Raw genomic sequence first — 26,370 nt, forward strand, 5'->3', positions numbered from 1 at the left:
GAGTTAATGAATTGAAGATGTCTGTTTAAAATGTATCAGGAAAAAAACTGTTAGCTGGTCGTGGTTGGCTTAATTATTGTGAGGAAAGGCGAGGCGCTCTCGTTTCTGAGAAATACCTTCTTTTTTTCTTTCTTTTTTTGGAGGTATTTTGTCTTGTTGAAGCCAGTCAGGACTCGAGAGGAGAGGAGGAGAGGCTTTAGCAATGTGTGTAGGTTCAAAGTCTCCCCCCAGGTCTGTCCCTCATCCCCTGGGACCTCTGTCAAATCGCTCCTGTCCCCTTCCCTGCCCAGCCTGGGGCCGGCTGAGCAGTGGGAACAGGTCGTGCTGGTGCAGGACCGAAGGAAGAGGAGAAGCAGTGGCTGTGCCGGCGTGCACGGCAGGGCTGGCAGACGGCATCAGTGCCACCAGCCTGGTCGTGTGCCCAAGTCGGGGCGTCCCAGCTCCCCAGGCTGCTCCTCCCTTGCTCCCACCTCTGCTCCCGGTGAATTGGCAGCAGGGACAGGTTGTGGTGCCGTGTTTGGCAGCAAGCCGGGGGTGCCGGCCCTCGGCATGGCGGGCACTGGGGTCTCCGCATGCTGCAGAGGAAAACAGAGGGCTGCAGGTCTCCACGGGGCAGGCGCCTCCCAAGCAAATCTCACTGCCAACTTTTTGCATGCCATTGGGCTTGGAGATGCTGTGGTTGTGCCTCAGGACAGCGGTTCTCTTCTGGAGAGAGCCGGGGTAGAGGGGGGTGTGTGGCATGGCCCCGGAGCCTGGGGATGCTTTTCTCCCAGGTCCCAGGGACTGGGAGCGACGCTGGAGCATCCCGCCCGGCAGGAAGGGACTTTGTTGGTGCAGACGGGTCTTGCAGCTGAACCCATTTGCTCGCACATATTTCTGTTTCCTCCTGCGAAACATCTCCGACGTGGGCTGATTTCCATGTCAGCCCTCATCAGGAAAGCCGTCCCGGTGTTTGCGAGCCCTGGCTGGGAGACCACAGGCACTCTGGGGTTTCTCTGAAGCAGCGTGTGGCCATGGCAGAGGTCTGATTTGATTCTCTCCACCAATGCTTCCCTGGCTGCCTGACCCCTCTCGGACAGGCACTGCAAGAAGCAGAAGCAGCCGGCATTTCTCCAGCGTTGGCCATCACTGGTTGGCGTTTGGGCAGGAGCATACAACCTAGGGAGGTGATTTTGCCGCAGCGGGGAGCAGGACCCAGCACTAACTCAGCCTGCCAGACTCGCAGCTTTGGTTTTGCTAACAGCATGCCATGGATCCATGCTGGTCCTGGCTTGCTGAAATGATGCTAAACCTGCTGCTGCTCCGCTTCTTCCCCCTGCGGCTGGTGCCGCCCTGTCCCGGTGCCGCTGACCCTCCGGCAGCCCCCTCCTTTCAGCTCCGAGCATCACCTGGCTTTGAGCTGTGGACCTGCTGCTGGGAGCCGGGGTGCTTCAGTGACATTAACGCCTTTCCTCTCCCCTTCCCCAGGTCGGAAAGCAGCCTCGCTAGGTTTGCCCACCGCTTGTCAGTTAAGCAGAAGCAGGAGAAGAGAAGGAAAGCTGAGTATGCCTCGGCCGAGCTGTCTGCCTTCCGGCCCAGGTCTCTGAGCATTGAATGGTAAGAGCTGCAGGACAGGGCTGGAGGAAAGGAGCTCCTGCCTCTCCAGTCCCCCTCCTGTCCCCTGTCCCTACTGCTGCCACTCTCTGTGCCTGTCCAAGCAACGTCGTGTGGGACAACACCCCTTCAAAACCCCTCCGTCTGCTGCAGGAGCTCCCCCAGGGTATCAAGCCAAAACATCCCCTCTCACCCCAGTGCAGGGAGCAGTGGGGAGCCCTGGGCGGCTCCTTCCTTGGGGAGCTGAAGGAGACCCCACGAACTGAGCCACGGGGGTCTTTTGGGGTTCATGTGGGACGTGGACATGCACATCTGCTGGGCCGGGGCACGTGAGTGCATGACCTCCGGCAGCCTCCGCCGCCGGCTGCTCCTCTCCTCTCCCCTTCCCTTCCCACCCCATGCTCCTTATAGGAGCTGCCAGAGGATGCATCCCGCAGCCCCTCGCTGCCCGACGCACCTCCGTTGGATAAACCAGAGCCGAGAGCCGCGGCGGGACGGCCGCAGCTGGCATGGGGGCACCGGGAGCCACAGGGGCTCCCCGCTGGCGCCATGCCCAGGGTGAGTGCTGTGAGGGTACGGGGCTGCCCCAGCACGAGCCACGCTCCAGGGCAGCCCCGTTTGCCCGTCCCGGAGGGATGCAGTGCTCCTGCCTTCCCCGATGCTGCTGCTGCTGCTGCTGCTGCGGCGCCCACAGGGCCCCTCGTGCCGAGCACAGGTCTCAAACTGGAGTCCCTGCTTGAGCAGGGAGTAATTTATCCTGGGTTTCTAAGCTCTGATGCAACAGCCTTGGAAGCAGATCACAGTCAACCCTCCCAGCGTTAGAGGTGACCTGCTAAGGATATTTAAAAGAACTGGAAATTGCATTGCTTTCTGCTTCCTTAGATGGATAAAGGAGGGTAAAACTTTAAAGAAAAAAAAAGAAAGAAAAGAAGAAATGCTTAGAAATTGCAAGAATGTCGAGTTTGGTTTTCATTTTCCCTGCTTTTTTTGGAGATCTTTCTGGCATTTGTTGTATGTTCTAACACTTCAGTGTGAGGTTGTGGAGTCCTCCTCAAAGGCTTCCTCTATCTGTGAGGTTAGTTAGGCATCAAAGCTAACTAGGTATTAATGAGGCCAGACAAGGAATTTAAACTATTTGGTGACAGATTGCTTTCTTCTCCAGTTGCACAACTTTCTTCCCTTTCCTGAAACGATGTCATCAGGAAAGCTGTTCTGCAATTACTATGCATCTTCCAATAGACAAATATGTGAATTTGTAATATACCAAATAGGAAAACAAGCAAAGAACTCATTAAAAACAATCAGAGTTTCTCTTTATTCTTAATAAAGAAGCAAGAGAAGTCAGTAAATCTCTTTTCTCCCTTTAAATGTCTCTTTGAAGCCCCCGGATCCCATTTTAGCCCTGTGGTGTCAAGGTATATTTGTGGTACGTTTTCACTCGCTCTGTAGTGTTTTCCTGGGGGAAACCATCTGTCTTGCGTTATTTTGCAAAGCACCTTGTACAGCAGCAACTCTGCAGAAGCAGTAGATGATGCTATTTTATGGGGTTTTAGTAAGCCAGCTTGGAAATGAGCTCTTGGTGAGGAGGAATTGCCTTTGCCTTCAGTTTGCCACGTGCCACCGCGTTAGAGATCGAGGCTGGAAAGCGTGAGGCGTGAAAGAGAAGGACCTGATGTCACCGCTCCTGCAGGGACGTAGGCACGGCTGGTCTGGCTGTGGGGAGGACAACTGCCCTGCGGTCGTGGGTTTTATCCGTGGCTGGAGGCATCTTGAGCTGGATCAGACGTCCGACCTGGCAGCCAGGCTCGGGTGGGCCGGGGTGCTGGGCCTCGGGTGCTGGGTCTCGCTGGCACTCAGCGGCAGGGCACAGAGGAGGGGTGACCCAGGGTGGGTCGCAGTGATGAGGAGCCGGGTGGGCAGCAGCGGGGTGAGGACCCTGCCCACTGCCTGCTCCCTGACCATCTCAATGGGCTTGTTAATCCTCTCCCTGTTGCCGCGGTTAAGCAGACAACCCAGGAGCTGTGCGAGCTGTGTTGTTTCAGTGCAGGAATTCAATTGGCTTTTATGTGCACGTAGCCCAATTTCCAAAGAGCGGCTGGGGGCACCTGCACACGAAGGACAGGGCGCTGCCTCCCCAGCCGGACAGGCACGCTGCAGGCAGGTTTTCACACATGCCGGCGGTGCATGTGCCTGGTCCACACGTGCACGCTTGCCCTCGGGGAGGCACTCGGAGGCCTTTCCCACACAAGCACCAGCCTCCTCTGCAGCTGCGTCCTGCAAAGGGGGCACCTGACCTTTTCACTGGCGTGAAGCATCATTTCTCTGCATCCCCTGTACGTCTTCAGGGATCCTGATCATCGTAGTGGGATCAGCATCCTCAGTTAGTGGCTCCAAACCGTCGTGCTGCACAGAGGGAAAGGGCCTTTGGAGCTGCGGGTGTCGCTGACACTGCTCACCCCGCGCCTTGCACCGGAGGTCCTGGGCTGCAGGCGAAGCTGCTGGGCGCTGGGGCCGACGGACAGCATGGCTCATGCCCTTGCAAATCTACAGATGCCTAATTTGGTTTCCAGAGCAAATATCTACATGCATCAAATTTGTATGTATTTATAAGCTTAATCCAAGGTCACCACTGCATCGTTTTACCTGCCTCTGTGTAGAGAGTGAACATCCACGCTGTGTATGATGGGGTGTTCAGCTCATCCCACGCGGGTAGGAGGGGGATGGAAAAGCGATGGACCGTGTTTTCCCAGATCAGCGGCTTCTGAGAATCCTACCCATCATAATCCCAAGGCTTGAAGGCAAGGAAGGGCTCCTGGACCTGCTGTTACCTGTTGCCAAGGAGGAGGTAGAGATTATAAGCACAACATCATCAGTGCCCGTTGCTTTGAAAAGCTGGTGTCAGTCTGGCGAGGGATTAGTGTTTTCTGTCTGAAATTCCTACTAAAACACTGTCAGTCCAACCCCTCCTGTCTCTGCCATAGCGAAAGCATCCTTACCTCTCATCCCCATGCAGGGCAAGCTGAGCCAGTTTTCCAGTGTTCCCAGTTGTTCAGGTGCTCAGGTAGGGCTGGATAGAGCCGAGGTAGAAGAGAAGGAGCTGTACAGCATCACAGTGTCTGCCTGACACCGTGTCCCCTGCACTGAGCGCTGCCAGGTAGGATGGGGACCACAGATCCCTTCATCTCCCCTTGGCCCTTCTCCCTGTCCCTGGGGACACCTCAAAGCCCTGCAGGGAGGGTTGCTGGGTGCTGGCATTTCTCTGGGCCAGGAGGTGCAGTTATTTGCTGCCACAATAAATAAGGTGCTGGATATCCCGTGCTGCCTACCCAAAAGCGCAGGGATGCTCCTGTCGCAGCTCTCGCGGTCCGTGCATCCATCTGCCCCGCTCGCTGGCTGGGACGCGCTCCCGTGTTGCATTTCTCCTCGGGCACAAGGCAGGCTTTATTCGCATGGCACATGTTTATGTGCTGCACCGGGCGAACGGCAGCACGGTCCTGCTCCCGAGCTCAGCCGTCAGTGAACGAAGCCTCGTTAGTTCCACTTATTAAAAAAAAATTACTGGGGGGAAGGGAGAGAAGGCAGGGAAAAAGTGAAGTATTGAGAAAACACTTCTTTCATTCATATGTTATTTACTGAAATAAATACTTCATTATTAGGCTTTTTTTAGGCTATTTTTTTTTTAGAGCCAGCGCCACAGAGTCCCCAGTGTTAGGGCCCGTGAATGTGCCGTATCACCTCAGCCCATTGCTCCCGCGAGCCGGTGTCTTGCTGCCAGGAGGTGCCCGGAGAGAAGCACCACGGGCAGCGGGGTAGTGCAAGGCTTTCCCAAGCTTGGGGGAGAAACCTGGGGGCTGCTTGTGTCCGGTTTTATTGAGGTTTGCTGATTCCTTTCTCCTCCTCTTTGCTGGAGCAGTGCATGCTGTGGCTCGCAGGGCACTGAGGCAGCTTGAGCTCCAAATGAGGCAAAAACTGGCAATTGAGGCAAGGAAGGATTTTGGGTCTGATTTATTAAAGCTTTGCTTTCTGCTGGTCTGTGATACTAATCTAGCTCCAAAGCCTAAATAGCACAAAGCTGTGTGAGACAAAAGCACTCTTTATTTGAAGCTCGCCACCTTCTGCTGTTGGAGTGAAGAAGTCAAATGCTGGCGGCTCCCATGGAGCCCTCCCGCTGTCCCTACAGCAACCCCGAAACGCCAGCAATCCCTTTTCTCCCCCCTTAGGGTGAATCAAGGCAAAGAGAGCCTCCTCTCCTCTTGTGCGTGTCACCTGAGAAATGATCTACGTTTATCTTTCCTCTTAAGCGAGTCTTAATCCAATAAAAGGGCTGCGATCTGCTGGTTTACTCTTGTGCATGCAGAGCCTGGGAGCCTCTGTCCCTCTCTCGCATCCTTCCAGCTCTGGTGCTCATCGGGAGTTCCAGCCCCGGCAGGTTTGTCCTCCTGGCATCCATTTGACTCTTCCTTTTCCTTTCCTACCTCTCGGTCTGGTTTTCCTTCTTCCATTTATTTTTCTGCTTGCCTTTCCCCCCGCTCCCCGCTGCTTTCCCATGCTCACGTCTTGTTGTCCATCCTGATTTTCCTTTCTGTTTTCTTCTTCTTGATCGTTTATTTCTACTTGCTGCCTTTTCTATTTGGGTTCCTCGAGTTTTTCATGTCGGATAGCCTCCCTGCGATCCGTGGTCGGAATAGCCTATTCCCATGGTGGCTCAGGAAAAATGCGTGCATCCCTCGCTTCCCCCATCCCCTTATCTCGGTTCTGCTCGTTGGCTGCCCACCACGAGCTGTTTAAGCAACGCTGGCAGGAGCATGTTGTCTGGTGGTTAGAGGCAGCCAGCCAGTTCGGGTTCAGTCCTGCCTGCATCTTGTTTTGCTGCCTGACCCCTGGCACGTTGCTGAATCTCAGCTCCTCGCTTCCTCTCTGCTGAAGAGAGGGATGCGCAGAGACCTGCCTGCCCAGCAGCTCCGAGCGCAGACCGTGCCCACCCGGATGGGAAGGTGCGGAGTGGTTTTCCCGCGATGTCCCAGCACCGGGGCTGGGTGTAATGGCTGGCGGGCATCCCTCTGCGCAGGGACCGCAGTGCCATGAGGGCAGGAGCTGCAGCCACCGGGCACGGGAACCACGCTGGCAGAGGCGGCACACGCAACTCTGGTGCCGTACTCTGCCCTGTGTTTCAGGTTTGGTGATAAAGCAAAAGATTTTTAATGGAAGTGTTTTCATGAAAGTTATTTAGAATTTTATAATGCAATAATATTTCCCCTTTGGGTTTAAGTGGTCTTGTGTGCTGTGGAAATTCTCCCTAAATTGCTGCGCTGGGGCGTGAAATCTGTGCCATGGAGTTGCCTGGCACTGCTCAGCCTCTTGCCATAGCTGCTGTCAGCTGACGTGGACAGACAGCGCGGATGACCTGTCCCCATGGGCAGGCTCCTCGCCTTCTGGCACCCGAGTCCCGTGGTCCCACGGGGCTGCAGAGCCCGTGGGAGGTGCTGAGCTGCCGGCTGATCTGTCTGACTGTTCCCGAGCCAGTGCACTGGAGGGCTGCTACTGCAAAGCTCGACGAGAGCCCTGTGCTGTTTCCTTTGCAGTAGTCTACAGTTGTATAGGACCTTCCCCAGGACTCTTTGCTTGACAGGCGTCCGTTTGCCAGGGGGAGCCAGCACAAAGTGAATTGTCAGCAACTTTTTGGGAGGCGGGGAGGAGCAGCACCATAAAGACAGAAGGCTCAGAGCTCCTCCGGATTTCACAGCCCTACTCGCGCTGTCTTACTCCTGACTTAATCTGCACGTCCAAGAGGAGGCTTGGAGCCACTTCTCTTCCCAGCCGAGGAAGCTCTTAGCCTGAGCGAGGGAAAACAAGAGGGAAAACCAGGCCCTGAGCCTTTCAGTGGGAGAGGAAGAGTGCCAGCACCTGGGAGGTGTGTGGGCATCTGGGAGCAAAGAGATGCTCTGGGCAAGCTGAGATGTGGGCACCACGTCTGCACCGGCTGTGGTGTGGGGCAGCCAGCCTTGCCGAGAGCTTCGCCTCCCCCCTCCCACCGGTCCCAGCCATCGATCCGGGGTGAAACGCAGCCGCCCCCAGCTTGGCTATGCTGAGCACAGGTCCTGGACGGGCCGGCGCGGTGTTGAAACGAAACGCGAGGCGCTTTGTCTCGACTGGGAGCGCTTTAAGCCCTCGCTCGGGAACAATGGCCAAGCTATGGGGTCATTTGTTCTGGTATTTCAGCAGCTCCTCATGATTTATGGGATGTTTTGTTCTGCTGCTTGTCTTAGCTTCCCCCTCTCCACCCTCCCCGTCTCCATCCCTTCTCCATTTCAGCTCCTCCTCCCCCCGCTCCCAATTCCCCTAATAGCTGTGGAGCCTCTCTGCCTTATGAAGTCATGGTATCTGTGACTTACTGAATTAGCCGATGGGGAGCTGGACTTCCACACCGCGCTGTGGTCTGCCGGGGTGTCCCGGCTGCCTGGGGAGCCGGCCCGCAGCAGGGCCCCTTGCCCAAGGGCTCCGGGCAGCCTGAGCTTCCCCCTGGGGTGGCAGATGGACGTTGCCATCAGCGGGCTGCTAGAAAGTCGGTTTACGGGCGATAAATGTGGTCAAGAGGAGCTGCAGCGCCAGCGAACAAGGACGGCTCTGTCTGCGGAGACGCCCATGTGCTGGGGCAGAACCAGGGCTTAGCTGCCTGCTCCTGGTGCTGCCATCCCCCCACCCTCCCAGGACACCTCTCCACGGGTGAGATGGACACCAGTTAGGGAGCCCCAGAGCATTTGGTGTTGAACTACGCATGGGGTGATGTGATTCAAGAGCTTGGCTTTATCCCCGGCACCCTGGGGATGGCCACGGTTGGTGCCTCTGGGTGTATGGGGGGAGCAGGAGCTCACCCCCCCGCCCAGAGCTGGTGGGACAATGATTCACCAGTGACTGTGAGGGACTCACTGATGGGGATGGGGAGGAGCGAGCCCTCAAAATATCTCCCTGAAAGTTGGGTTTGCCTTTAGGAAAGCATTTGAAAGGAATAATTTATTTGCGGAAAATCACCTTTTATCCTCGTTGCCTATGAGTCATCTGCAAACAAATAGAGGCTCAAGGGCAACTGCTGTTCATGGTGATACCGATGCGCCTGCTGCAGCCAGTCCTTAGCCCGGAGAGGGCTTTGCAACAGCAGGAGTCGCGGTCCATGCAGCTCCGCTTCTGCCACCCCGCTTCTGCCGCCCCATGCTGCCAGCAGGGAGCTGGGAGCACCCCGTCCCGTGGGCGCAGGTGGGGAAGGAGGGCAGCACGGGGTGAGCTGGGGACCATCCAAATCTGTAGGGTCTGTGTGAGGCTTGTGCCTCCCTTCCTGATGCCACAAGCCTCCATCAACCCAGGTTTCCTCCTCGTCTCAGGAGAGGCAGCTCGGCTTGTGATCACAATGAGGCTGGAGAGGCTGGGAGAAGACCAAGGGCCAGATCCTCTCTGTGTGCAGTGTTGTGACCTGCTGCCTGGCTCCAGCAGATCCAACGGTCCCATCTGCCTTCGTTTCTCATGTTGCTTCAGCAGGAAAAATTGAGCCCTCTGGGAAAGTGGCGGAAGGAAAATGTTCAGAGAAGAGTGATTTCCAGGTTCTCCCTGTCTGGGACCAGAGCCCTCAGCCAGATCCTTTCCTCACTGAGAGCACAGGAAGCAAATATCGTTTATTTAAAAGACAAATTTAAAATATTGTGCCGATGTGTTGTTCTGGCCGCTTCCCTCTGCTGGTAGCTGATACCTCCAAGCCCCGATAAGATTATTTCTCAGTGCAGCATATCCATTATCCTCAGCGCACTTCAATTTCTCTCAAATAGCCCATTTGCCTGATTCATTTTGTTTTATTCTCATCATCTCTCTGCCGTTTCCCATGGCCTGAATCTGCAAAGCAGGATGGATGCCTTGGTCCCTGCCAAGGAGTGTGGAAGATGCTTTTCATCCTGCAGGATCTCCACCGGTTCTTCTCCATGGATGTGTCCATGCCCAGAAGGTGCCAGTTGCCTGGATTTGTACAGCCGGCAGCCCAAGCCCCATGGTTGTGCTGGGGGGAAAGGGCAGAGATGCCACAATCCTTGGTATGAAAGTGAAACCTCGTGGATGACTGAATCTTAGTGTGAGTCAAGCCCTTCCTGATGGGCCTGTGGATCCTCCACACCAGCTGGTATTCCCATAGTGTCAGTGCGCTGAAGGGTCTTAGCTCTCCCAGTCCTCTTAGCCAGCCCACAAAATGTATCTCAATATATTTCTTTTAGGAGGAATATCGATAATAGTTGTGGTTTCCTACTAGTGGTCAGGTCTTCAGACCTTCTGGCTTTGAACCTGGCTTCTCCGTGAGCCGATTTGCACCCAGGGAAGGGCAGCACAGACGAGTTGTGTGTCTGGAGCAGCCCCAGCAAGGCAGGCACTCTGCCCCAGCCCCCAGGCTGCCAGGCTGCGCTTCCCCCAGTCCTGGGAACAGCTTTGCCCTGGGAGCAGAAGGGATCGCTGGTCTTGCTACTGATGCTGCTGGAGACACTGGGGTTGGGAGACACAGAAGCATCAACATTTCCAGGTAGTCCTGACAGCCGGCACTTTCAAGGTATTAGAGTACTTTTAATCCTCCCTTGTCCCTTAAACAGTGGTAGTCCCTGTTGCGCAGGTTTTCTCTGCTCTTAGATAGTTTCCTGGTGGCTGAGACATTTCTGCCTGCCAGAGCTTCAGGAACCTCCTGTTTATCTTCCTGAAGAGCGTCTCTCGGTGCCAGGTCAATATTGGACCTACTGGCTTGGATGCTGGCAGGATGGGCAGCACTCAGCAGGGAGGCCAAACTGGAGGTAGGAGTCAGCCCAGGACACTTGGGACACCGAGGACCGGGTCCTCGGATGTGTTGGGATCTCTCTCCACCTTTGCTTGAGTCTTTCCTGCTGCCTGCACACTCACTCTTCCCCATCGCTTTGCTTCCCACCCATCCTTCTTACCCACCTTTCTTCTGCTGGCTTGCTTGCTTTTCAGAGGACGTTTGTGAGCCCAAGTGAACACCACATCTGCCAAGCCTCATGCCTGGTGGAGGTCAGGGAGAAGCAGTTACGTTCCCCTTTGCTCCTCACTTCCAGATTTCGTCCCGTCCTCCCCAACATTGAAGTATTCGTCCATCTACCCCAGTGCGTCCTGCAGTAGCTCACTCCCCAGGGCCATTCCTCTCCCCATCCCACTTTGCCTTTGTTGCCTTTATTTGCACTGTTAACAGGGAGGGTCGGACAGGGATGAAGATCTTCTGCCACAAAGAGCTGTTGGAGAATGTGGAGGAGGTATTTTCATGTGAGCAGTGCAAAATAGTGCAGATCTGATAAAAGTTCCAGTTTCAGGGCCAGGAACAGGCAAGGTTCATGCTTTGCTTTGTCCAAAGTGGAACTGGACACTTGGCAGCAGCTGCCAGTGTCATCATGAGAAGCTGCACATGGTCTTCACTCTGCCCATGGTGCGGAGGTTCACCTGAGCCCCCTCCAGATCTGTGCAGACCGAGTCTGGTTTCCATCCAAGAAGTGTCCCAACAGGGCCTGCGAGAGCTCACCAGTTAGTAGCTGGGAGGCAAATCTCTCCTGCCTGAAGTCAGGGCAGGCTCCTCACTGATGGTCTGCTGTGAGAAACTGTTGTTTCTGAGCTTTGAAAAATGAACATATGACATTATGTGGTAGCATTTGTTAAGCATGGCCACCAGAGCAGCTGCTGAGCTGAGCAGAGCTCCAAGAAACATCTCTTCTTGGCGTTATCAGGATTGACTCTGGCCCACTGCCCCAAGAGGAGCCATCATCACCTTCAGCAGGATGCTGTGGCTTGTTGAGTTGATGTTCTCCATGCAAACCCTACAGGTTTCCGAGCGCGTGGTTGTTGCAGCCTCTGAGATGACAGGGACTGCAGGTAGATCTGGCAGCGTGGTTACTTGGCTCTTCCCGCAGTCTTGTCCTCTCCGCCCCCAGGCTCCACGTTTCAGTGCTAAAGTGGCCAGGACCCAAACTGACTCATCAAAGCTTCTGAGCTTCACCCATCACAGAGGAGAGAGGCCTGGGCTGGGGGCCAGGGATGAAGCGCTGGCCTGGGCATAGGGGACCTGGCTTCTCCTGGCCCACTGAGTGACTGAGGGCAAGATCTGCCCCTCTTTGTGCCTCCGTTTCTCACTCTTTAAAAGGAGCACAGCAATGCTGACCTCTTTTCTCAGGCACTTTGAGATCTACTGAGGAAGGAGCTGGCTGTTGCATCAGGACACTTGGTAACTGGGGTCTTCTGCTGGCAAACCCGTTCCCCCAGCCCCAGGGACAAGATGTGGGCTGGCCCTGAGCTCGGAGCTGGCAGGTCAAGCTTTACTGTTAGGCTTTGCAAGTTTGGGATCACAATCTGGAGCCATTAGCTTATGTTACCACTTCAGCAAAGAGCACCAAGGTCAAGGTTTCTGTGCTGCGTGCGGTGTCCTGCGCGGCTGGAACTTCCTCTGCCCAGGGACCAGATACTAAAAAAAGTGAGTCTTTTTTTCCCCCCAAGGTGGTGGTCTCGTTCATCAGCATCTTCTCTAGGGAAGAGGAGGCAGTTATTCTGGTCACAGGCGGTGGCAGGAGCGGAGGTGGGCAGACAACTCTTTCTAGGTCTGGGGAGATCCAGGCAGGTACAATCTTAAAACAAATTCTTTTAGGTTTAAATGTCACCAGGCTCTGGAGTCAGAGGGTGCTTGCTCCTGCTGTGTGATGGAGCCTTCAGCCTTTCTGCAAGCCTGGCCTACGTCAGAAGACGCAAGCCTTGAAGGAGAGACTCATCGGGGGGTCAGACCCTGCTATCTTGTGCCAGGGAACAGCCTCAAGGGCAGAGACAGCCCGGTGAGGCTTGGCTGGGTTTCTGGTGCTGAGAAGGACTGCTCTGCCGCTGGACCTTGTCAGAAACTGAAATTGGGTGAAGGCATGCATTTGTTGGTGAGCAAGCAGGTCATCTGAGGTCTAATACGTGCCAAGGCGCTGCCGAGGTGCCTTGTCACTGCGCCGTGCCCCTCGCGGGCAGCCAGCCCACCTCCCACTCCATCCTCCTTGCTGCAAGCCAGGCTGCCAGTGCTGCCGCGCTTCGGGGGCAGCTCGGAGCCAAGTCCTGCCATGCCCTGCGCCAGGCGGGTGCTTGCGGTTAGCAGAGCTGTGTCAGGTTTCCCTGTGCGCTGAAATCCCGCGAAGCAGCGGGCCAAATCCTGGGAAGCGAGGAGGCTGCTTCTGGACACAGATAAGCCGGCGTGACATTTAGCTAATGCTCCTGCTTCCCCTGTCTACGCTCGGTGTCTTTCTAGCTGTCCAAGGGGGTGTCTGAGGGAACCTCAGCTGTGAGCATGTTCTTGGAGCTCCTTGAGCGAGGAGGTGGATAAGCCAGTGGAGCCCTTGTCTGCTTTCTGTGCAAGTGGAAGACTGATGCTGCCAAGAGGTCTCATCCTCCCAGCGCTCTCCTGGCCCTGCTCTGCCCCGGTCACGAGCTCTGGAAGGCTCGTGGCAAGCAGAAAAGCAGTTTTACTTATGGAGCAGAGCTCCACTCGAGTGAACTTCACATGAACTCATGAAGTTTCTGTGGCCGTTTTCTTTCTGACGATACAGGCAGTCAGGAACAGGATGCTGTACTGCACGGGGACCCAAGGCTGCCTTCCTCGTGCACCAGCATGTTCACCTCATCCTCCTGCTGCTCCATGGAGGAGGTATCTGCTGCCTGAGCAGCTGCTCTTCACCCCAGGTAGAAACACCAGGAGATGGATAGAGCTGTCCCTGGGCTGCACTGGGACCATGCTGCCATAACTGCTGCTCTCCCTGGTCTTAGTGGGGATGGTAGGCACCCCATTGCAGCACCGGGGCTTTAGTGACCTGCTCAAGGTCAGCCACGTGGTCTGTGTAAGAGTTAGAGGTAAGAGTTAAATCCCTTTGCCTCGTCCTGCTCCCACATTTTACCTGGAGATCACCGTTGCTAGCTTCCACGTCTGTGTTCATACCACATCATTTGGTCTGTCACCAGAAAAATCGAGGGTAACAGAGGAAGAAAAACCCTCTGGGCTGAGGGCTGCTTGGTGCGGTAAATCAGAAGGTGTGATTGCAGCCTGAGCCAGCCCGTGTTAACACCGGGGACAAGGTGTGGCATCCCAGGCCAGCATGTGCCAGGACACAGTGGGCACCTAGAGGGGCTTTCCAGGTCCATGGGCATCTTGGTCCCAAGGAAGCTGTCTTGCAGCACACAGCCAGGAGAAGCAGGGTGAGGAGCATGGTGGGATGAGCAGGGTGTCTCAGGAGCATGAGGGTGTCTCCACCCCCCCCTCACTGTTCAGGGGATGGCGAGGGGAAGGAGACAGCAGCACCCACTGTGTGTTGGGGCCACCAGTTCTGTGAGATGTTTCCCAGCCTCTCGGTGATGGAGGAGCCCAAGGTGTTTACGTCTGGCTCGAAGCTCCTGCTCAGTGTAACCATGTGAACAGGGATCTCCCAAGTGCTTTGAGAGATCTCTGAGGTGCTGGGGTCGGAGTGGTCTCCTCTCGCCCCGTGCCGCCACCTCCCATCTCCGGGGCCACCTGCAGCCGTTGGCCCCTGCCACCCTTGCTCTTCTGTGCTGCAGCGAAGTCATCCTTGTGTGCTGCCGTGGAGGGGTGAGGGGCGAGGAGGGTACCTCTTGCCCGACACGTTGATTGTAGACGGAGCCAGCAGACGCCTGTTGTTAAGGCTGTATAACACTTTCCAGCGGAAGTTTGTTTGCTTATACCTTTGCCAGACTTTAACTGTTTGGGCTGAATTTTTCCATGCTCACTCTGCCTCAGGCTGAACTTTTTCTCTCCTTTTTTTTTCCCCCCCAGAAGGTTGGGGAAAAATGGTAGCTTTGCCAATTTTTTTTTTCCCTCTCGTCTCTTTGTTTGAGGACTTCTGGTGCCTCCACGCTTTGGAAAAGAGACTTGAAATTTGGCAGGGTTGGTGCATTCCTGGTGGAAATTAACACAGATTTGGTCAAATTGTTAGCCTCTGGAAGGCATGGTTGTGCGTGCTTGGAAGAACTCTTCAGAGGCTAGCTGCTGAAGTCCCCATCTGCAAAGAGACTCTGGCCACTGCACCCGCTGCTCTCCAGCTGCACCGAGCACCTCCCGTTCCCATCTCTAGAGGCACCCCCTTGCCCACGCGAGTTCATGTCAGGAGTGGGGACTGCAGGGAGCCCAAGTGCGTGTTTGGTGCTCCTCATTAGCAAGTCTCAAAGGACTTTACAAAAGACAACATTGTCTTTATCTCCATTTCCCACCTGTGGAAACTGAGGCACTGGCTGTGGGCATCACCTGCCTCTCGCCCTCAGTGGCAGAGCAGGGAACAGAGCTCAGGTCAACTTGGGCAGTGTCTTGTCGCTAGACCAGGAGAAGCTGAGGCAATGCTCAATGAGAGGAGAGAGCATTTCCCAATGCTCCCATGTCATGTGAGACCAGGAAAGGGCGTTTGCATGCCTGCCTCTCCCATGGGTGTCCTTAGTAACACTGGTCGCATCGATGCATGGATGGATCAGCATGTCCTTATGGTCGGAGGTTTGACCTGGTGATTACTATGGTTTTTAATGTTGCTTTTTATATTAAGGTGGAAATCTTTTCTACTTGCTGTCCTGGGGGCTCTGACAATTCCTCCATAGGCTCCGTTGTCCTCAGCTTGAGCTTCTCCACCTGATGGTATCTCAAAGCTTTCTGCAGCTAGAGGGAGAATAAAGTGACACATGAGGTGGGAAAGCTCCAGTCTGATGGAGGCAGCAGGCAAACCTCAGCTGGAAGGAGGCCTGGCTGCTGGTGAGGTCTCCCCAGCTAGTGCCATTACAAGAGCGCTTGAGCACTTGTGGGGTGTTTTCTAGCAAAATGGCAAAAAAAAGTTGGCTTGGACCTCTTGGACCGCAGCCTTTGGACCCTGACTCCAGTGGAGATGCATGGAGGGAAGGTCAGCTCTGGCATACGCGAGTGCTTTTGTGGTTAGGTGGCAGTGAACGAGCTCCTCTAGCATTGCACTGGGTGGTGCTGGCATGAGAACGGCACCAGGGCTACGTGGTGGGGTTGGTCCCTCCTGTCAGAGGAGAAGACCCCAGGGGATGCTGGGCAGGGAGCTGGTCGTGGAGCGAGCTGGGAGCAAATCCTGGCATGCAGCTGTGCTGAATGGGGAGCCAGGCTGGGACATGCCACCGGCAGTCCAAGGAGATCCCCAATGGGGGGGTGGCTGTTCTTGGTAGCAGTTCCAGGGACACCCTGTGGGTAGAGGCCAGTGTGCCCAGCGCTGCTAGCTGGCTCCTGCTGGTTGCCTTCCAGCGGGAAAGGGGTTTTCTGACTCCAGTAACATTTACCAGCTGGGCAGCAGCTCTGGAGCCGGGTGTGTGCGTTTGTCTGTTCTTCCATTGTGTCTTGGCCGTCGTCTCCTCCTCCCTGCCGAGATCAGTGTCTGTGGCCTGCCTTTTATAATCCCTTCGGGTGCAGCTCTGGAAGCCTTCAGCCAGTGGTGCTGGTTTCCATCGTGCAGCTTCGGCGTGCTTGAGCAGCTTGGTCCCCGTCTAGCTGGATGGCTTGGGTAGGACGATGGACTGGAGGTAGGTTTCCCCCAGAAGGGGCATCCCAGTGATGGGCTGGGGAGGTTCCCTGGAGGGCTGTGACGTGCAGGTGGGATGTAGTTGGCTGAGGATGGAGACCAGCCACAGGTATGGGCGAGTGGGTTCAGATGACCTCCAGAAGTCCTTCTTGGGCCAATTTTCTACAATTTTCATGGTTTTGGAGAAGAGGTGGTTTCCGACGAAAGCCGGATCTCACTAGCGTATTCTTCCTGGTGGCGCCAGGTGGCGCAGGAGGGTAAAGGATTTGCTTGTCATCCCCGCAAGTCTGGGTTCAAATTGATTGCCTCTCACTGCTGTGATGAGTCTGTAGGTCTCAGCCCCCATGGCATGTGGCTGTGCCCCCATGCCGGGGCGAGCTGCAGCCCCAGGGCCGGGCAGCAGGGATGCGGCTCCCGGGAGCCCGTTTTCCAGCAGAGCGAGGAGCTGAGCCAACATTTGAACCATAGCAGGGGGCCTGGGTGTGTGGGTACTGCAGAGCCCCACCATCCCAGGAGCGGGGCATAGGAGCGCAGAGGAGCCAGTCTCAGCAGGGAGAGCCCCAGCGGGTCTCAGCAGGGGCGAGGAGGCAGCAGTGCAGGATGTTACCCTGGTGTGAAACGCAGAGCATCCCTCCTGCACATGCTTGAGCCATTATGGGGGAAGAGATGTTAGTGCTTCTTCCTGGCTCCTGAGCGGTCCGGGCATTTCGCTGGGGTGCAGGTACATGGTGGCAGCCCTCAGAGGAGCTGGGGCAATGCCATCCCGGCCCTCGTCGCCCCTTCTCCTATCGGGATGGCGCTCAGATGCAGCCGCTGGCCCCACACAGGCTGGGGTTGCCACAGCAGCTTCGCCAGCAGCCTGCCCCGCTCCCTTCCAAGAAGTGGGTGTCAGGTCCCGAGCGAGGGGACGGGACCAAGCTTGGATGAGCGTGGTCTTACATCCCTTCTCACTCCTCCCAGCACGGCTGCACGGCTGAGCATCCCCACACTGAGCATCCACCTTCTGCTCCAGTTGGGTCCAAGCTGGGGCCCTGCGACCCCATAGAGATATTTTTTTTCTCCCTCTTTTTGCCTTCAGTGATCTTTGAGACCAGGCGTCGTATGACTCAGCTTCTGCATTTGATACCCCCGAGAAGAGTTTGCACACATGCATCTGTGGCACAGAGCGGTGCTTGTTCCTGGCAGGCCAAGCTGGGATAAAGTTTCTCTCTGAAAGAGGGGCAGTGAGTCCCCACTGCTCATCCGCTTTTAATATGCGGAAGTCTGATTTAGCCGGGATGGTGCCAGCAGGTTGGAGGTGTCTTCCAGAGCACTATTGACCTGTTCCAGCATCCAGGCTTGTGAGATCCTGGAAGGGCGGGAGGAAGCACCATTGCAATGCAGAGCAGGTGCTCAGCCGGTCCCTCTGTGCTTTGGAAATCTGTCTGTCCTCCCGTCCCTACCTGCAAAGGTCCAGCTGGTTGCGGGTGCCAGAAGCATCAGGCACATTTTGGGTGCTGGGGCTGAACTGCTAGTTCTGGCAGTCGGCGCGGGGCACGGTCAGCAGAAGTTGACACCGATGTAGATCCTGTGAAGGGCAGTTTGGGCGCTGACCTTTAGGTCCTGTCCATTTCAGCTGCTCGGTCCCTGCGAGCAGCTCGGGTCTGGAGGCAGTTCCCGCCTTGAGCAAGGAGCACCCAGCCAGCCCCCGGGGCCGAGCGGCCTGGGCAGCGGTGCTGAGCTCCCTCTCTGGGGTGCTGGGCGAGCACAAGGTCACAGACCCTGCAGTGCAGAGGTTTGCAGGGGGCAGAGGTTTGCAGGGGGGAGCAGTTTGCAGGGGGCAGCAGCTTGTAGCAGGCAGGGGTTTGCAGGGCACAGGGGTTTGCAGGGACAGAGGTTTGCAGAGGGCAGGGGTTTGCAGGGCACAGGGGTTTGCAGGGACAGAGGTTTGCAGAGGGCAGCAGTTTGCAGGGCACAGGGGTTTGCAGGGTACGGAGGCTTGCAGGGCGTAGAGGTTTGCAGGGCACGGGTTTGCAGGGCACAGGGGTTTGCAGGGCGCAGAGGCTTGCAGGGTGTAGGGTTTTGCAGGGCACAGGGGTTTGCAGGGCGCAGGGGTTTGCAGGGCGTAGCGTTTTGCAGGGCACAGAGGTTTGCAGGGCACAGGGGTTTGCAGGGCACAGAGGCTTGCAGGGCATAGAGGTTTGCAGGGCACGGGTTTGCAGGGCACAGAGGCTTGCAGGGTGTAGGGTTTTGCAGGGCACAGGGGTTTGCAGGGCGCAGGGGTTTGCAGGGCGCAGAGGCTTGCAGGGTGTAGGGTTTTGCAGGGCACAGGGGTTTGCAGGGCACGGGTTTGCAGGGCACAGAGGCTTGCAGGGTGTAGGTTTTGCAGGGCACAGGGGTTTGCAGGGCGCAGGGTTTGCAGGGCGCAGAGGCTTGCAGGGTGTAGGGTTTTGCAGGGCACAGGGGTTTGCAGGGCGCAGAGGCTTGCAGGGTGTAGGGTTTTGCAGGGCACAGGGGTTTGCAGGGCGCAGGGGTTTGCAGGGCGTAGCGTTTTGCAGGGTGTAGGGTTTGCAGGGCACAGGGGTTTGCAGGGCGCAGGGGTTTGCAGGGCGTAGCGTTTTGCAGGGCACAGAGGCTTGCAGGGCATAGAGGTTTGCAGGGCACAGGGGTTTGCAGAGGGCAGGGGTTTGCCGGGCACAGAGGTTTGCAGGGCGGCTGCAAGCCCCAGCTGAGCCAGGCCCCAGGGCTGCGCGCTTGGCTCTTGGCACCGGAGGACTGGCTGCGTCTGCCTCCTGCCCGGCAGCAGCAGGGTTTTCGGGTGGTCACAGGGCTGCGGTCACACCCGGCGCTGCCTGTTGCTGCCGTGGGTACCTGGCACTGGGGTGACTGCACAGGGCTTCCCCATGAGCTTCGGTCACAGCTCGGGGCAGCCTGTCCTGCTCAGTCCTGTCTCCATCAAGTTCCAGTTAAAACCAAATGCGTTCTCCAGCCTAAGCTGTGCTGCCGTTTAAGCCCTTCCAAAAATGAAACAAATACCCACGGACTGCAATTCGAATTGCAGCTCAATTAGGGCTTGTTCCCAATGCGATCATAAAACCTCCAGTACGAAAACAAACAACCCAACCAAACCACATCCAAGCCTGACAGCATCCTCTGGAATGCCTTTAAAATAACAAGGGGGCAGAGGAAGATGAAAGTGGCGTGGCCGGTGGGAAGAAGGCTCTTTGGCCCCGAGGGGCAGCCCGGAGGTGGGCTGAGCAGGTGTGGGGCAGGGCGCTTTGGGATGGGGACCGGTGCAGAAGTGAGGGGTATGATGGAGATGGGGTGGGATGGGGACCAGTGTAGGAATGATGGGTATGATGGAGACGGGCCAGCTTGGGGTCCGTGAAGTAAAGGGTTAGGCTGTGTTCCCAGCAGGGTTTAGTGTGGCGAGGAAGAGGAGGTTGCATAGGTGTTTTGGAGCGTGGTGGTTGTGCTCTGAGCTGCTCCGATGGCGGGTGTTTGAGCAGGACCGGGGGGGTGCGGGGCCGGAGCAGGACCGTGGCGGCTGGAATGCGTGTCCCGCGTAACCCTGGCTTGCACCGAGTCCAGCCAGTCTGGTGCCGCGGTTCGGGTTTCACGGCGGACTTTAAACCCGGCCATATTTAGCGTGCGCTTTGCTGGCCTGTCAAGGAGGGGAAGCCACAGCACAACTAATAAAAAAAGCCAAACAAAAACAATGTAATTAAAGAGACTCAGCACTGTGTGTTCCCATAGCAAGAACATTTACCCAAGACTTCCTTGCTCAGATACTTAATGTCAAGCAGCAATTAAAGGCTGGCATTGTGGGGAACACAGCAAAGAGGGTTTACTCTGGCTGGGAGGTGGGAGCCCAGGGCTGAGCGCAGCTCCCGATGGCAGATCTGCCATCCCCAGTGCCCGTGCTGGTGGGGAGGGACTGAGGGCTTTTGGCACTGGGAGGTGCCCCAGGGACAAGTGGTGCTGATGAGAGGGGGATGCTGCACCCCGAGCAGCGGCTCCTGAACCCCTCCAGGCAGGGACACCCTCGGTCTGTAATGCACGTACCCACTTAGCTCGATCCCCACAGAAATTAGGTAGCGCAAAAGCAGAAAAGCGGCTTTTCTAGGTGCGAGCCTCCGGGCAGGGCGGGCCAGGAGCTCTGCTGGGGTAAATCCTCGTGAAAACAGTGAAGCCAGCGGAGCTAGGCTGGGGTGCAGAGCCGAGGGCCTGACACGGACATCGCTTCTCCCCTCCAGCATCTCCTTCCTGACCCGGATGCGTGGATGGAGCCTGTGCGAGCCTCTGGCATTTTATGTTTCCCCTCCCTCAAGGGATGGCTCGGGGTGCCCGGAGCCAGGCTGTGCCAGCCAGTGCCTCCTTCAGAGCACTTAAGGCTGGCACTCTGGGGCTGATGGTACTGTCAGCATCATCTGCCTTGGTTAGAGAGCCAGCCATTGCACACCATCCCTTAGCACGGTCACCGAGGAGAAGTGCCCCGGTGTCCTGGCAATGCTGCGTGTGCAGGCAGGTCAGGAGCTGCCCAGGAGGGACACACGTGTGTGGACACGGCCAGGACGGTGCGGCTTTGTGACTATGGTGTATGCACAACAGCAGTCCCGACCATGATGGCAGACTGTCACAGGGGACCGAAGAACTAACAATCTGATTTTGGTCATATTTTAATGGGGGTTGAGCCACAGGCTCCTTCTGGGCTCATTTAAAAACCGTGATCGGGATGCTTAATTAAAAAAAGAAAGAAGCAGCAGCATTATCGTGTTGCAGCAGAATTTGCTCGAGTCTCTCTGCTCCCTTCCTCCCCCAAACGTACTGCTGGGCCTGCAGAAATGGGGTGTTTTATGGGAGGCCCCTGCAGACTGTCAGCAAGTGATCTACTTGGTTGGCTCCGAACCTCTCTTGGAGTCCTGAAGTCTCCGTCTCTCCCACATTCAGACCCTGTGATTTAGGAGGGAGGTGTGGTGGGGGCGAGCCGTGCGGGCAGGCTCTTCCCTGCTGTGCTGCACCGGGGGACACAGCCATGCCTCGGGAGGACACCGCCAACTCGCCAGCCGGCCCTGTGGTGTGGGACGTCACGTCTCCAGCCCACGTGCTTCCCCGCTGCCACGGCCCCTCCAGCAGCCGAGTGAGGGCTGGTCCCAGGGGCTCCTCACCGCACACTGCAGCTGCTGCGCTCCCAGTGCAAGCGTTCCCCAAGAGATGCAAAAGCCTCCTGATTTGGGAAGCAGCCTGGACAGCGAGGCGTGATGCTGACCCCCTCTTGCTCCCGTCGGGGAATCCCCCACTTCTTCCCCTGCGAGGTGCAGGGCACTGAACGCTGGCGGGATGTTGCACACCTCGCCCAGGAGAGATTCTCCTCCAGCTTAGCCGGGTACCGAGCTGCTGGGAGTCGGCTTTCAAATCCAATACCGTGCCATGATGCGGTGGGCTGCGCGGCCATGGGGTCCGCTCTCTGCTGCCTCGGGTCACGAGCTCCTCAAGAGGCACCTACATGCACCATGGCATGCCTGGTATGGAGACGGCAGAGACAACGTGCAGCCATACCAGCATTGCCAAACCGGTGCCTGATGCTCGGGAGACTGCACCGACCAGGGTGCTGTGCAGCATCTCCTGGCCTTGCAGCCACACTGAGCTCCTCCGAGCATTGGGCTAATAACATTGGGCTTCTGGAGCTCAAACAAAAATGTACTGGCAGGAGCAGGATCTATATAAGTTAGTTGTTATTGCTAAACAAAAGAGGCATGCTCGTTTCGGTTCCATTCAAAACAAAACCCAGTGGGTTTGCCAAGTGGGGAAAAAAGAGAAAATCTGTAGGAAACAAACAAACAAAGCCCTGGATCTGGTTTGGTGCCTTTCCCTGAACCCAGGTTTCAATAAGCAAGTGCATTTTCCAGGCACGCAGATGTTTCCGTGGAGCAGGAGTGTTTTGCTCCATCTTTGCATGGCCAGGTCACCGCACAATGTTTCAATATATTTGAGATCTGCACACCTCAGGATGGGTAGCTGGTGTGCAGGCTGCTCCCATGAGTCCTGCTGCCTTGCAGGGATGCTAAGCACAGCGTTTTGTCCTAGCTTTGAGTCTGCCTTTTGGTGGGTTATGAAATCCCACTCTTTTGGAAGGGCTCCCCTACTCGTGCTCCATTTTAGATCCAGTCTCCATTTCCCCAGTCCTGAAAAATTGCTTATACTCAGGCAGAAAGAGCGGAAAATGCGAGTGCATCAGCAGCTCCTCTTCGTACTGGATGCTGCACTTCTGGTTCATGTCCCCATGAGCCAAGAAGAGCTCGTTTGTGTGTTAGGAGCTCAAATGGTGTCTGCAGTGGAGTATTTGGTGCCCGAGTGTTCGTGGCCATAGCGTGTGGTTTCCTGCATGCGCCAAGGGCGAGTGTGGCCCTGGTCACGGGCTTGGGCTGAGTGTCCTCAGACGAGGAAAGACCCCTCGCGCTCAGATTTCTTTGGAAAGAGCCTGTATGTTGATCTTGCCAGCTGATCTCTTGATGCAAGCTCCCAGTTTGGGGGGACATTGGCTGGGTTGGGTTGGCTCTCCCACATAACTGGTTTTTAGGCTTCTCCTGTCCCTTGCCTGTTCATTTTTTGAATAACCCTATGGACTGAATTGGACCGCGGCTCAGGAAAGCATCCCTGGCAGCTTGTGCTAACATACCACTGACATCCACTGCAAGGACCCAGTCCTTTTCCTCCTGCATGCCCCAAGCCTTCTCATCCTTTCAAAGCATTAACACCTTTCATCCTCCGTCCTTCAGGCTCCCTTTTTCTCGCTCACGAAGCCCCACGGCTTTTCTCGCTGCTGCATCAGGCTGCAGATGGTGGGGAGCAGCTTCCCGAAGTGACAGCCGCCCACACCGACCCCGAGGACAGGAGTGTGGTGCTGAGCTCATGTCTGCCGCCGCAGGCTGGAGTCTGCCCTCTCGCTGCCAGCGCGGGCAGGGACCCATGAGCTAATCCTTTCCATGGCCGGCATCGGGAGCGGCGGGGACTGGGCAGCCTCGGTTTTTGGCTGGAAGGCCATTGCCACCAGCGACAGCATCGCCTGCACATGAGCCTTTTCACAGCCCGGGCTCCCACTGGTGGGAGGTGGCGTGGGATGGCCACCGTTGGTCCCCAGCAGCCATGTCTGGTGACCTCTGGGCAGGATGGTCATTGCCTGCCTGTCCAGGTACCTTCAGCCTCTGTCCCCGAGACGGGAGCGCATGGCAGCAGGGAGGATGAAGCCCACGGTCCCCCTGGGGTTTGCACGTCTGGTGCAGCGGGCACCCGGCATGGGCCATCCCCATGGGTGCTCAGGGAAGGACGACCAGGTCCTGCTGGGCTCGGGGCCGGCAGGGCTCCTTCCAGCCAGCCTGGGGTCTGGGCTCCACCAGCGGGACAGAGCAGCCCTGTCTGACATGGACTGGTTCTCTGCTGGAGGCTTGGAGAGGCTACGCCCTTAAACAAAATGCACTTAAAATCATATAATTACAACAATTATTAACACTGTTTACTAGGCCAAGATCTGCAGCATTGGAAACATTAAAACCCAGAATATGCAGAAACCACAATGTTATAAACTACCCAGTGGATATGCTTGTGTTTGTTGCAGAAGGAGGGATAAAATGAAGTTGTCTTACACACATCCATCCTCATGTGCTTTGAAAAAAAAATCCTCATTACATTGGTTTCATGAGATGGTCTGGCCAGCCCTGACACATCCTTTCGCAGAACCTCAGCCTTTTCCATGGAGAGGGTGATGGAGTTTGCTGGTATGTGGATTTATGGCATTGCAGACCTGATGTCCACCCACCTCCCTGATGGTCACAAACACGTCCCATGGCCAGAAAACTGAACCACTGGGGCAGGCAAAGCGCTCATCCCCTGCTGTGATGTTTGCAGTAGGTAGGTAAATAATTAGCAACAAGAACTGATTGGGGTTGAGATGATAAATTTAGTTCGGCCGGGCTGAGACTATAAAGGCAGAGGAGGTGGGACCTCCTCCCACCACCTCCCTGCAGGATGGGGCTTTGCCATCGGGGCGAGCTGGTGTGGGCTGGTTGTACCTTGAGGGCACGACATCTGTGGGTGTTGTTTTCAGCTATCAGTTGCTCCACCGCAAAGTTTAGCTCTAGATAAATCAAGACTATTTCACTGAGTCCAGATGACTCATAACCACAGGGCAGGAAACTCTTTTATCTTTGGGGCAGCTGGTTTAATATAGATAGATGTTCACTCCTGAGCTCTGAATAATTTCCGTCTCTTTACTTCTCATTAAAAGCAAATCAGATGAGGGAAAATAGTGAGAAATTTCTCTGTGTTACCTCTGTTTCTACCATCTCTGAGACTTCCTCCAAATTGTGCAGTCTGCCGGTACCGGGTCATTTGCCATATATTTTAATTGGCAGAAAAAAGTGTCTTTGCTCCAAAGCACCACTCCTTTTTTAAACCTTAATTCTGCAGGCATGGATGGAGCAGGGATCTGTTACAACAGGGTCTACTCCAGCTTCCGGAGAGCTACTTTTGGGGTCTTCCTTCCTTTCCTGATGTGGGAGAGCATTGTTGCCTCCTTGGATTAAGGGGAACCACAGCAGAATTAGGCATCTTGTCGATGAGCCTGCTAAAAGAGCCGCCTTCACCTCCGAGCAGCGACTGGAGGTGGAGAGAGGAGGACTTGGGCAGCAGGGAGCTCTTAAACACAAGAGAAAGGGCAAGGTTTTGCTGGAGAGCCTCTCGAGTCGGTTATTTCTCTTTCCTAAGTATGTCAGATAGAGAGCACTTTACTTCTCAGGCTTGGTCCGTGGGTCAGGACCTGCCTTCCTGGTTGCCTCTTCCTGCCAGAGTGCCCTGCCTGCACAGGCACTGGTGGCTTTTCTCTCTTAATTTCTGTCCACCAGTGACAGCAGAGCTGCGTGATGCTTTTCCACTCCTTTGATATCTGGGATCTTGTACTTGCCATCTGTAGAGGCTTGTATGTGCCATGTGTGGAGCCCTTGGCATGAGGAGCCTTCAGTAGTGGCCATGCCAGGAACTGCTCCACGTCCATGATGAAACACGGTGTGCTCAGGCTGCCGCAGCTGTAAGCTGAGGACTCTGTGTCCAGAGCCAGGTAGGTCCCAGTGAGCCCAGGGCTGGTTCTCCAGCCCTTCCCTGCATTGTGCAGGTCTCTCACCCCATGGTGATGCCCTCCTGGTAGAGAGCTGCTCCCCTTCCTCCCCACCAGAACCATCAGGACCCTGCTGCCAAGATCTCACCAACTTCCATATGGTTGCTTGGCGTGTCTTGCCACCTGAAGCTCATGTGGTTGGTGTTTCACTGTCTGTCCAGTCCGTAATGCTCTACGTTCAGATAACGCCCATCCCTGGAGGAATCCAGGGCAGCAACTTGACACCGCAGCTTTGGCCACACTCGAGATCTCTAAATCTGTAGGCTGAAGCCGGTGAGATGAGTGATTGGCAGGAGCCAACCTCCCCATCATTTTCCGCTTTTAAATATCACAGTAATAAAAGGTAAAATCATTAAAGGCCTTCTGCAGCCCACTGTGCCTAATCTGAAATCAGGACGATGAAGAGCACGTAGCGAGGTTGTTATTAATATCCTGCCTCCTGATGATGGCTTTATAAACATCATCATCACAGTAGTTGTGCTAAATGCTCTTTAGACCTGTTGCTCCTTGTCTGGGAACCGTGCCACAGGCTACGGCAAGAAGGGGATCAGATGTTTGACGCCAGTGAAAACCCTTGGTGCTGTAAGGGATGACTCATGGGCAAAAGCCCCACGCAGCAGTGAGGCCACGCTCGCACTGAAACCAGGGACTTTGCCCGGTGGGGATGAGGTCTTGGTGGGGACATGAGGGTCACGGCTGCAGGGAGAGGGGCAGCTCCCCCTCTGGGAAGCCAAGAAAAGATGCCAGCTTTCCTAGTGACTTGTACATGTTTATCATGGTTATTTAAAGTAGAAATCAAATCAGAGTGGAGAAAAGATTTTGTAGCTTAATCAATGTGGATGGAGAAGGTGAAGAGCAGCTGTGGAGCCTGGGTCTGCTGGTGAGCAGGAGACTGGGGGTCACTGGTCCCCATCGGGACCTGGCGTTGTCTTGGTGCCATTAGAAATGGCCTTTTGTCCATTCCCGGCTCTCGCTTCACTGTCAGAGGGTGCCCTTTGCTGGAATAAAGACCCCGAGGAAAGTCACGTACCAAAAGGGCGAGGGACGCGATAAGCGCAGGAG

General features: G+C 55.9%; 1 protein-coding gene across 1 annotated transcript in view; it reads left to right on the top strand.

Moving 5' to 3' along the window:
• The window catches only part of LOC127022587 (ankyrin repeat and fibronectin type-III domain-containing protein 1-like), a 183,241-nt gene that overhangs the window by 140,270 nt on the left and 16,601 nt on the right, over positions 1–26,370 (top strand). The window contains exon 4 of the mRNA XM_050906219.1: positions 1,468–1,596. Coding sequence (XP_050762176.1) covers positions 1,468–1,596 — 129 coding nt within the window. The remainder of the gene's footprint in view (positions 1–1,467; positions 1,597–26,370) is intronic.

The sequence above is a fragment of the Gymnogyps californianus genome, chromosome 15, assembly GCF_018139145.2.
Source record: "Gymnogyps californianus isolate 813 chromosome 15, ASM1813914v2, whole genome shotgun sequence".
In the NCBI taxonomy this organism is placed as follows: domain Eukaryota; kingdom Metazoa; phylum Chordata; class Aves; order Accipitriformes; family Cathartidae; genus Gymnogyps; species Gymnogyps californianus.